Below are 12,035 nucleotides of genomic sequence, written 5' to 3'. Positions count from 1 at the left end.
ATTACTTAAAAACAAAATCTTAGGGGCACCTGTCTGGCTCAGTGGGAAGAGCATGAGACTCTTGATCTCAGGGTCCTGAGTTCAAGCCCCACTTTGGGCATGGAACCAACGTAAAATAAATAAATAAATAAATAAATAAATAAATAAATAAATAAATAGTAAGCTTCAAAATTAGAATCTTAAAAAAAATGAACAAGTTGGTAGACCCAAATTAAAACTCAGATCTGGGGTGCCTGGGGGGCTCAGTTGGTTACGTGTCTGATTTCTTGATTTCAGCTCAGGTCATGATCTCATAGTTCGTGAGTTCGAGCCCTGAGTCAGGCTCTGTGCTGAACAGCTCAGAACCTGCTTGAGATTCTCTCTCTCCCTGTCTCCCTGCCCCTCCCCTGTGTTCTCTTTCTCTCTCTCTCTCTCTCTCTCTCTCTCTCTCTCAAAAATAAATAAACTTTAAAAAACTCTTTTTGACTCAAAGCCAATGCTCTTTCCACCTAATCAGCTTTTGTGAGTATGTAGCAATACAATAAACTATGGACCCCATCTCAAAATTGACAGATAAATAAAAATGATTTTTAGGATCTTTCTGTCTCCCTTTTGAATCCTCTCTTTTTCACCTCCCCTGCTTTTAGGGTGCTTTCTAACTGAGTATGTACCCAGGTCTGATCCTGAAGAGTTCTAAGTCTCAGAAATGATCAGGTATCCCATTAAAGGCAGGGAAATCACTCTAAGGAGTCCATGTCTGATAAGTTTAATTAATCTTCTCGGGGAACCTCCATTTTATTTTTTATTTAAAAAATTTTTTTAACATTTATTTATACTGAGAGACAGAGAGACACAGAGTGTGAGCAGGGGAGGGGGAGAGAGAGGGGGAGACACAGAATCTGAAGTAGGCTCCAGGCTCTGAGCTGTCAGCACAGAGCCTGATGAGGGGCTCGAACTCACAAACTGTGAAATCATGACATGAGCCGAAGTCGGATGCTTAACCGAGTGAGCCACCCAGGTGCCCCAAAGGCACCTCCATTTTAAATGAGATGCTTATTAACCAAGATGAAGCCTGATGGAGGTTTTTTTTTAATTTGTTATTTTAGTGGTTTTTTTTTAATTTTTTTAAAAAATTCATGTTTATTTATTTTTGAGAGAGACAGAGCATGAGCAGAGGAAGGGCAGAGAGAGAGAGGGAGACACAGAATCCAAAGCAGGGTCCAGGCTCCGAGCTGTCAGCACAGAGCCCGACAAGGGGCTTGAACCCACAAGCCATGAGATCATGACCTGAGCTGAAGTCAGCCGCCCAACCGACTGAGCCACCCAGGAGCCCTAGTGTTTATTTATTTTTGAGAGAGAGAGGGGCATAGTGCAAGTGGGGGGAGGGGCAGAAAGAGAAGGAGACACAGAATCTGAAGCAGGGTCCAGGCTCTGAGCTGTCAGCACAGAGCCCGATGTGGGGCTCCAACTCATGAACTGAGAGATCATGACCTGAGAAGTCGGCCACTTAACTGACTGAACCACCCAGGTGCCCCCTGATGGAGGTTACTTTTGAGGGCAATATCCTTCCCAGGCCTATTGCCCAGTCCAGTGCACCTGACCCTCCCAAGGATTTGACCCTGAGAGACAAGATGTTCTGGGCCCAGCATCCTCCCCAGATCCAAAATCCAGTAGTCTCTACGGAGGGCACCCAGCACAGAAGGCTCAAGTAAATAGACAAAGTACCATGGGCAGCTTGTCCTTCATCCCTTAGGAGTTTATTCCCACTGGGGCCTGGGCCATGTGCTTTGGCCTGTGGATTGATTAAACCCCATGGAAGCTGGAGATGCACTGGAAGACAGGAAGCCCTTTCTGTGGCTCCTGGTGACAAGCAGAGGTGGGAAGAAAGAAAAGACGAGCCGGTATCCTTTGTTCTACCATTCCACCCACCAGGAGTAGTGAAGAAAAGTGGGCTCTAAGGGCTAAGTCTGAGTCATGCTATGAATGACCCGGCCCAAATTTCTATTTAGATCAAATCATTACTCTATCAATTGTCCTGTTTCTTTCTTGTTTCTTCAATTTACCTCTATGCTGGATCATACCCATCAGCAGGCAAAATGCTGTAATATCTCCCCTCCAAAAACTCTAAAGCTTCATTCGACGCCACATTACCTCCTGAGATTGCTCCATTTCTCAGCCCTCTTTTACTGCAAAAGCTCAAAAGGGCTGCTTTAATCACTAGCGCCAATTTCTTTTCTTTATTCCCTCTTTCCACCCCGATCACCTCTTTGAATCTGCTACACCTCCTGATCAAAATCATCCATGACCTGTTGGCTCTCATCCTAACCAACTTTTAAGGAAGAGCAGACAGAGTTGAACACTTTCTCCTTCTTGGAATGCTTTCTCACTTGGTTTCTAGAACACCATTCCTACCTCCCTAGCTGCTCACCTTCTCAGTCTTCTATCTGGTTGCACCCTGTATACCCAATTTCTAAGCTTCAGAGTATACACCAATTCAATTTGGAGTTTCTTTCCAGTCTACACTCATTCTCTTGGTGATCTATTCAGTCTCATGCTCCCTAATTTATATCTCTCGCCCTTAACCCTAAACTCTGGACTTGCACACCTAACACTTGAATAAGCATATCAAGATGTACATGTTCAAAACTGAACTCCTGGGGCACCTGGGTGGCTCAGTTGGTTAAACATCCGACTTCAGCTCGGGTCATGATCTTGCGGCTCACAGCTCAGAGCTTGGAGCCTGCTTCAGATTCTGTCTCCGCCTCTCTCTGCTCCTCCTCTGCTCATGCTCTGTCTCTCTAGAAAATAAACATTAAAAAAAAAAAAAAACAAACAGAAAACACTGAACTCCTGATTCTTCCCCATCCTAACCAGGTCTTTCTTCAGTGGTTCCATCTCAGTAAATGGCCACTCCATCTTGCTCCCCGCACCCCCCCCCCCCAGTCTCTTATCCACAGAGCAGCCAGAGGCATTCTTTCCAAAACAGAAGTCAGATCATTTCATTCCTCTGCTGGGAATTTTCCAATGATCCCCAATCTCACTCAAAGAAAAAGGCAAAATCTTTACAGTGGCCTCCACAGCCCTATATGGTCCATCTTGCTCCTTCATTGTGCACCAGTTATCTCCTCTGTGGGTTCCTTCCTTTGGCGGCACTGGCCTAGTTGCTAATTCCTTGAACATCCCAAATGAGTTCCTGTCTCCAGATCTTTGCACCTGCTTTTCTGACTTCTGGAATGCCCGTCCTCAGATATCTCCATGGGTTCGTTCCCTCACTTCCTTTCCCATCCCCCTATATAAAGCGGAATCCCACCACCTATCTCCTTTACCTTGCTCTGTTTTTCTATCACTTTTGACCACGGATAACTTTAAAGGCTTGAAGTAGAAAACCAGTAGCAAAGCACCTCCTTGGAGCAGGAACAGGGGAGAGAGATACTGAAGGGGAAAGGGGCTTTATTTTGATGTTGGGGTGTGGGGAGGAAGCAGGGAACTAGGGCTGAGAGTTCACGGACAGAAGAGCCTACCTTCCTTTGAAGCACCAGCAGGCGGCACTGCCTCCTTGGGCCGGGAAGGCATCAGCCTCTGGTAGAGAAGGGGGCAAAGTTCTTTCTAGGGTAATCCCGCAGATTTGTTGGGGCCAACCGCTCAACTGTTGGGGTTTTCCCTGAGAGTCCGACGCAGTCGGACTGTGGACCCTTTGGTGCCTCCGGGCGGTGGCCTGTGGTGCTACAACAGAAGGCGTGACAGGCGGAGGGTGGGCAGCACAGCTGAGCTCACCGCTGAGGGCGCATCCATCCCTCCTGGGCCTATAATTTGGGTTCCCCGGGCCTGGCCGCCCCTATCAGCGGCTCAGCAATAGATGAGTCACCCGGGACCCCGGGCCAAGGCAAACATGAGGGGGGGGGGGAGGAGGAGGAGGTTCCCGAGGCTTTGCTCTGCATTAGCCACCGCCTCGGTTGCTCGATCCCCCAATCTCCCGGGGGCCCCCACTCTTCTCTTTGACCCCCGCCCTCCAGGGCTCCAGTGTTCTTCCCAGATTGTTCTTGCTACACCCACCCTCCATCCTCATGATGGGAAGGCAGCCCTCCAGTCTTCTCATCGAAGGGAAGGAGGACCAGCTTGCTCCCACTCCCTCCCCAGAGTAATGACAGCCCCTCACTTTCCCCCTCCTGTCATGGCCCCAACCCCTGTCAAGGTCTCTCTGGTTCCCGCCCCTCCCCTTTCCTGGAGCTGGCTGCGTGCTTGGGGTATTAGGCAATGGGTGTGTACCCGCAGCCCTCTCCAGACCCCGCCTGCTCCACCACCCTCCAGCCGCCTGCGGGTCAGTGCTTAGGCCAGCCGGTCGGGCCAAGGGCACTGAGGGCCAGTTCAGGCCACCCAGTCTGCCTGCCTGTGGCCTTCTGTCCCAGAGCTGAGCTTCTGCATGGAGAGGGAACAGGAGTATGGCCCCCTGGACAGACCAGCTTGGGGAGCCCTGGAGTCACTGAGAAGTTGAAGTCTATGGTGGTAGTTCTGACCCTGGCCATTCCTTGGCACCTAACTACACTACAGCCTGACAAGGGTAGAATCAGAAGAAAAAATCAGAAAAAATGTCCAAGAGGTCTCCACAAGAGAAGAGGAGCATAGGAAACCTTGTCCCCTTCCTCCAGGGACCTGAGTGGAGTCCCAGGCTAACACGCAGGCAAAAGGACAAGGACGTTGGCAAGGATCGCTGAATCCAGGTGTAAGGATGAAAGCTACTGAGATTGCAGATTCTGGTGGCCTCAAAAGCCACACATGGTTTGGGTCTTGGCCTCTAAACAGGAAGAAGAGGCAGGGGCTATAGGGCTACTTCTCCTGCTTCCCTGCCCCCAGAGGCGCAAAAGCAAAGAAAAGCAACCCTCTTCTTGTCAGAGCTGGCCAGTGTCAGGAACCAGGGCACTTTTACCTCCCCAGCCTACTCAAGACTTGGTACATAAAGGTGGTCAAAAAAAAAAAAAAAATACACGGGCAGATGAAAGTCACTGCCCTCTCTCAGACCGCTCTGCCCCCTAGACAACAGTGCCCCCTGCAGCACAGGGCAGGCTCTGCAGCAGCACAGGCTGGAGGCTGGCTGCCCAGACGAGCTGCATGGCCACCACCAAGGAAGAGATGACTGTGGCTGTGGGTTTCAGCCCCGTGGCTCTGCTTCCCCAGGGGGCCTGTCTCTGAGTCAACGTGCCAGCCTCGGGCGCGCGGGGCCAGTCGTGCCTTGGGCTGCGGTCTGGCAGGGGCGGGGGGCGGCTGGGAAGCCTGGGGCCCCTCTCTGGCAAAAATAGCCCGCAGTGGTTAGAGCTGGGAGGGTGAGTCAGGCAGGAGCGCAGTGGCTCCTAACCCCTTCACTGCCACTGGAACTCCCTAAGGTGGTTTGTCCTGGTCTGTGCACCCCAAGATGGGACTCTTTCCCTGGCTGTCCTCAGGCTGAGCTCTGTTTGAGATCCCAAGGCCCTCCTCATTCCATGTGAAGCACGTCTGAAAGCATGGAGCGACGATATGGGCCACTCCAAGTACAGACTGGGGGATCCTGGGAAGGGCAGGAGAACTCCGCAGGCAAGGATGCCTGGAAGCCAAGGGAAGCAGAGGAGAAGGCTGAAGATCTTTGGGGCTACCCAAGCCTCTGCTAGGACCAAACTCTGAGGCCAAGGCTGACCCCTCCCAAGGGGCAGGCTCAGAGCTCAGAGGTGGGTGGAAGCCAAGCCACCCAGAAGGGAGCTTTTCCTGCCGGCTCTGAGTGCCTTGTGGTGCGCTCTGGCTCAGGGCTCTGCACAGCAGTGTCCAGGGAGAGAAGTTGATTCTCAGCTCCAGCTTCATCTTGTCAAAGGAACTCTCCAGCCATCCAGCTCTCCTTGGGGAAACCGAGGCAAAGAGAAATGACCACGTGGGACCAGGCTGCTATCTCCCTAGTCTGGGTCCCTGCACCCTCCTTGCAGACTTGGCTACCCAGAGCAGGTGAGAGGCACTTTGGTCACCACCCCCTTCAGTGGGGCCAAGCGTGAACCCAGGCGTCGGGGGAGAGGGTGTGTGTGTAGGCTGGGAGGAGGGGGAGCGGCTGCGCTCCCTGGGTCAAGGCGGGGGGTGCGAGGAGTGGGGTGGGGATGCCCGGGGCTCGGGGAGGGGCCGCAACTCTGTCAGCCGCAGCAGAGCCGCCTGTGAGCTCGGCACGAGTAGAGTAGAGCCAGAGCCCCCAGTTCTTTGCTAGACCGCTCGCTAGCTTTCTCGATCACTCCCTCCCTTCCTCCCTCCCTTCCTCCCGGCGGCTGCGGCGGCGGCGCTGGGGAAGCAGCGAAGAGGAGTGGCCCTACCCTGGAAGAATGCGGCTCTGCCGAGGGGGCAGAACCCGAGGCAGTCTCCCCACGGTTTGAGAAGCCCGAGCCCAGGCGACCCAACCCTGCCGGTGGCGACCCCGCACCAGAGCAGCTGGAGGTAATCGGAGCCGGGAAAGCAGGGAGGGCAGGGACGAGCACACGCGGCTGAGACAGGCACACGGGCAGTCAGACAGACAGACAGACACGCATCCGCCCACAGGGGCACGGAGACACCGAGAGAGCCAGGGATATTGCCAGAGATGAAGACAGCAAATAAAGGGATACCCCCAGATCTGAAGGGCAATGAACGCGAGAGCAAAGGGTTGGGGATCGAGGCTGGGACCTGAGGGGACCAGACAGACGGGTGTCTGGAAGGAGGGGAACACTAGTTAGGAAAGGTAACACAGAGGAGGAAGAGGACTCAGCCTGAGCTACGGTCCTTTACAGGCGGGAACCAGGTCCCCTCCCTGTCTGGCGCACCTGGAGCCTCCCCTCTCTCCCAACTGCAGAAGAAGGGGGTAGAGAGGGGTTGGGAGCCCATTCCTCCACCTTTCTCACGGAGGGTGCCTGCCCTCGACGGCATCTGGAGGTGACCCTCCCCCACATCCTGCGATCTGTTGGTGGAGAACCGCCTCCCAATTCTGCCCCCTAACCCTAAATGCGAGACTGTATCGGCGAGGGAAGCCAGTCCTGGGGCCCTTAAAGAGGGAGCCCCGGGGGGCAAGATGGTGGAGTGGTGTTTGTGAGTCGGTGTGTCTGAGTCTGCACGTGAGTGTGTCTGTGTGCCGGGCATTGTGTCTGGCTGGGTCCAGCTCCAGGGGCGCTTGCATAAGCCCCAGCTGAGAGGCACCTAAGTCTTCCCGCAGGGTGCGGGGACTGGGAATCAAGGGATGATTCTTACTGTTTTGTTTGGGGAGGAGTGTGGAGGGTCACTGGGGTGGCACTGGTGAGTTAGGAATCCTTGGTTGCTCGGGGGAGCCCACCTTATTCCCGAGCGCCCAAGTCTCTCTGTCCCGCAGGCCGTGACCGATCTGCCCACCGGGGCCTTCGGGCCCGGGCTTCGACATGCCGGAGGAGCCCCGGCCGCGGCCTCCGCCCTCGGGCTTTGCGGGTCTCCTGTTCCTGGCGTTGTGCAGTCGGTGAGCAATTCCCCCCTGTCACCCAGCCCTCGAGAGAGCCGTAGGCTGCAAGCACTGACCCGGGACGGGAGGAGTCGGAGGGGGTGCGCGGCCTGGACCACAGACCCCGAAACGCCTTCTGCGTTCCCAGGGCCCTCAGCAATGAGATTCTGGGCCTGAAGCTGCCCGGCGAGCCGCCGCTGACCGCCAACACCGTATGCTTGACACTGTCGGGCCTGAGCAAACGGCAGCTAGGCCTGTGCCTGCGCAGCCCCGACGTGACCGCATCCGCGCTTCAGGGCCTGCATATCGCGGTCCACGAGTGTCAGCACCAGCTGCGCGACCAGCGCTGGAACTGCTCGGCGCTGGAGGGCGGCGGCCGCCTGCCGCACCACAGCGCCATCCTCAAGCGCGGTGAGCCGGGCCGGGCGGGTCTGCGCCTCTGGGGCTGGGGGCGGGAGGGGGGGGGGCGGCAGGCCGAGGCGAGCGGAGGCGGGAAGGGACCGGTTCACGACTCGGGGAGGGGCCTCTCTGGGAATTCCCCCCCGGGAGCCACGGAGCTGGGCCTGGCCACCCGTCTGGGCCCCTGCTCCTGACTTCCACCTGCGTGCTGCCGGCAAGGCAGCTGGGTCGCGGCTCTCCTACCCTAGGGCCCCCCTTTCCTGCCTCCACCAGGCTCAGTCTGGGTTGCACCTGTGAGGAAGAGATGCCCCCAGCCCTGGAAGTTTCAAACGTCCCCCCCATTCCCTCCCTCAACTTTCTCCCCTCTCCCTCACCGCTGGGACAAGCCCAGGCTGGTGTCCCCAGAGCCTCAGCGGGGGTGGGGTGACGCCCCCAACCGTTTAAGGGTTAAACCTACTCCCCTAATTGCTGGGGTTCCCAGGAGCAGAGGCTGGGAACAAAGACCCTGATGACTTTGAAGCCGGGGAGCAGCCCCCTCCTCTGTGCTGTGGGGGCCCCAGGTGGCTCTCACCTGAGCAGGTGAGGAACGGCTGGAGGGGCGAAGAACAGGTCACTGCTGGTCTGGTCTGGGAGGTATGGTCTGGAAGGCATCGTTGCCTCTTGCCAGGCCATGCCCGAGTTTCCTCCCTGGAGGAGTAAAGATCCATTCTGTGCTCAGCTCCAGGGTGGGGGCAGTACTTCAGGGACTACGGGGTTAATAGGCAGCTGCCATCTGCGGGGGAATTCCCAAGACGTGTGCAAACAGCTTCACCCCTGGAGGGTGGAGGTTGGGGGGGGGGTCGGGAGGCTGGGCCAGAAGCCCTGCATCCTGGGGTGGGAGAGGCCCGGCCCCTAAAGAGGTGCTGTCTCTCATCCTCTCAGGGCTCAAGGAAGCCCCTACCTAAAAGGAAGTGAGAGACCCCTCCTTCCCTACAGGGCCTGGTGTAGGCTTTGATACCCAAATGGGAAGCATGGGAAAGGGTTGTCATCTTGAGCCTCTGTGACCCCCAAAACATAACAAAGAAGCCAATATTTTAATAGGGCCGTAGGGAAAATCACCCTCACTCTCTCCCCCTCCCAGCATTTTATAGAGTAATAGCAGGTTAGGATAAACATAAAGGGCCGTCTCAAAGGGCAAATATAAAACTAGAAACTGGAAAGGGGAAGGACAGCTCCACAGTTCCCGTGCTTTGGGGGTATTGGGGTGGTGGAGATGCCCCCAGCCCTGGAAGCTTCAAACGTTGGTTAAAAGACACTTTAGGAAGAAAAAGAACCCCCCCCCCCCCACCAAAGGTCTCGGCTTCCACCCCACCACCCAAGCTCCCTAGGGAATTTCTAAGGCTTTCAGATGTAGAACTCGGTGAATGAATCTTCAAAGACCTTGGGGACTCCCTCTCAGTCACCTGCCAACCCTTGGGGTCTTGCCCTCAAGCTAGCTCTTTCATCCACACCCGCAGATCCCAGAGTAACCGAACCAGGATGGGCCTCAGAGATCACTTCAGTCCACCCCCACCACCCCCCTCCCTTAATAGATGAGGAAACTGAGGCTCTGTGCTTCTGTTCCCCTTCTTCTCGGTGACTTTCTCCCCAGTTATTCAGCTGGTAAATGGCAAAGTCAGGATCCAGTTAGGAATTCCTGGAATTGAAGGGTGGCTGCTTATTTCCTTCCACCTCCTCCCTCTCAGCTGCCTGTCAACCTTATCCCCCCCGTCACACCCTTTTTATCCCCAGGTTTCCGGGAGAGTGCTTTTTCCTTCTCCATGCTGGCTGCAGGGGTCATGCACGCGGTAGCCACGGCCTGCAGCCTGGGCAAGCTGGTGAGCTGCGGCTGCGGCTGGAAGGGCAGTGGTGAGCAGGATCGGCTGAGGGCCAAACTACTGCAGCTGCAGGCACTGTCCCGGGGCAAGAGTTTCCCTCACTCCCTGCCCAGTCCTGGCCCCGGCTCAGGCCCCAGCCCTGGCCCCCAGGACACATGGGAATGGGGTGGCTGTAACCATGACATGGACTTTGGAGAGAAGTTCTCTCGGGATTTCTTGGATTCCAGGGAAGCTCCCCGGGACATCCAGGCAAGAATGCGAATCCACAACAACAGGGTGGGGCGACAGGTATGTGTGTGCAACTTGTCCTGGGTCTCCTTAGCTTTCGAGGCCTGGCTAGAGTTTGAGAGGCACAGCAGAATGAGAGGAGGAGATGCGGTGGGTGATTGCCACTCACCATCTGGATGACCTCAAGTTACTTAACCTCAGTTTTGCATCTGTAAAAAGACTCTAATGATATCTATCTTACGTTGTCATTAAGAGGGAACTAGCAAATGGAGCACTCGCCAGAGTGCTTAGTCCTCGGTAGGTGCTCATTACACGATAGATAGCTATTATGACAGCTGCCTCCCTACAGAATTTAGGGGTTCTTTGGGTCAGACTCCTCATTTTGGTGCTCACTCTGGAAAGAGCACTGGACTGGGAGTTCGGACAACTGGAGTTGAGTTCTGTTACCACCCAGTTCCCTAAGCTGAGTCTCTGTCACCAGCTAGTGATTAAAGATGGGCAAATCACTCTGCTCTGGGTTCAGTTCTCCAGCCAGAAGATGAGGGAGTTGGGCTATTAGCCAGCCGTTCAGTGCCCTTTCTCTTCTGATATTCCATGGTCATTCTCGCCTATATTTATCCTTCCCTGTGCTCTCTGTCCCCTCCCCTCTCCTGTGCCTCTGTGCTCTGCCCATTTGCTGCCATCCCCTTCACCCCGCCTCCCTCTGCCGCTCTAGGTGGTGACTGAAAACCTGAAGCGGAAATGCAAGTGCCATGGCACGTCGGGCAGTTGCCAGTTCAAGACCTGCTGGAGGGCGGCCCCAGAGTTCCGGGCAGTGGGGGCAGCGTTGAGGGAGCGGCTGGGTCGGGCCATCTTCATCGATACCCACAACCGCAACTCCGGAGCCTTCCAGCCCCGCCTGCGTCCCCGTCGCCTCTCAGGAGAGCTGGTCTACTTTGAGAAGTCGCCTGACTTCTGTGAGCGAGACCCTGCCGTGGGCTCCCCGGGCACTAGGGGCCGGGCCTGCAATAAGACCAGCCGCCTGCTGGATGGCTGTGGCAGCCTGTGCTGTGGCCGTGGGCACAACCTGCTCCGGCAGACACGAGTCGAGCGCTGTCATTGCCGCTTCCACTGGTGCTGCTACGTGCTGTGTGATGAGTGCAAGGTCACCGAATGGGTCAACGTGTGTAAGTGAGGGCCAGCCTCGCCACAGCACTGGGGAAGGGGAGGGGCACCTTTTCAGCCTTTTGCTCTGATTTCTGTCCAGGGTCAGTCCTGGCTCCTAGAAGCTCCAAGTATCTACCTGGAAGCAGCTTGGGGGTGGTGGGGGTCAGGTAGAGTCTGTGATGTGCAGCCTTCTCCCCCACGGTAGGAGGGCCTTGGAGGGAAAGCTGTCACCCCTCTTCTGCTCCTTAAACACCTGAAATGAGCTAAGATGAAATGCACTGTATTGCCTCCCTCTCCCCCACCCTGGGGTCCCTTTAGCTCTGGTTCCTCTTCCTTCTGGCTGGGGAGTCCCTGTAGTTTGACCCCTCTTTTCCTTTGAGGGATAGCCCCAGGCACTGTGTGGAGCCGGAAGACCTGTATCCAGGGAGACCGCTCATTCCTACCTGCCATTCCCAAACTCTTCTACAGTGATCTGGGCCCACTCTTGTGGGGTAATGGGAGATGGTGGTAGAGAGGTTTTTCTTGGGGAAGAGACAGAGTGCTGGAGGGGGACCTCTCCCCTGAGTCCTCAGAGGGTTGTTTGTCTAGGTCCTTAGGGAAACTATCCCTCCCCCCGCCTTCAGATGTTAAAGGGAAACCTCCAAAGGAAGAATTTTACCTAAGACTCTCTTGAGCCTTTTATTCTTTCTTTAGCAGGAGGGATGGGGATGGATAATTTATTGTACTGAGACTTGTTCTTGGTTTCTGTTTGTAACTAAAATAAATTAAGCTACTGGACCGGTGGATGCGGGTGGTGATATTTCTGCCCACACTTGGGATCCCAGTCCATGGCTTTTCCAGGTGAATTCTACCCTCATATACTCAATGACATTACTTACGCATATCCTGCCTGGCTCCACAAAGGATTTGAAATGGTCCTCAGTGATTTATTTCTTTATTATTTTTAAAGTTTTCTTTCTTTCTCTCTGAGAGAGAGAGAGAGAGAG

The 12,035-nt window shown here is 55.2% G+C and overlaps 1 protein-coding gene across 2 annotated transcripts; it reads left to right on the top strand.

Annotated features, from left to right (window-relative positions):
• Positions 1–2,726: 2,726 nt before the first annotated feature.
• Positions 2,727–11,826, top strand: WNT10B (Wnt family member 10B). 2 transcript variants are annotated; one of them, XM_045463890.1, is made up of 6 exons: positions 2,727–5,943; positions 6,278–6,417; positions 7,319–7,438; positions 7,569–7,831; positions 9,590–9,963; positions 10,619–11,826. In XM_045463890.1, the coding sequence occupies exons 3-6, from the start codon at positions 7,365–7,367 to the stop codon at positions 11,075–11,077; spliced, it is 1,170 nt and encodes a 389-aa protein (XP_045319846.1). In that variant the 5' UTR covers positions 2,727–5,943; positions 6,278–6,417; positions 7,319–7,364; the 3' UTR covers positions 11,078–11,826. The 2 variants fall into 2 exon arrangements, with proteins under 2 accessions (XP_045319846.1, XP_045319845.1); XM_045463889.1 differs by having other exon boundaries at positions 2,727–6,417.
• Positions 11,827–12,035: the final 209 nt, after the last annotated feature.

This window comes from Leopardus geoffroyi, chromosome B4, assembly GCF_018350155.1.
Source record: "Leopardus geoffroyi isolate Oge1 chromosome B4, O.geoffroyi_Oge1_pat1.0, whole genome shotgun sequence".
Taxonomy (NCBI): Eukaryota; Metazoa; Chordata; class Mammalia; order Carnivora; family Felidae; genus Leopardus; species Leopardus geoffroyi.
This window is presented reverse-complemented; position numbering and strand designations above follow the sequence as displayed.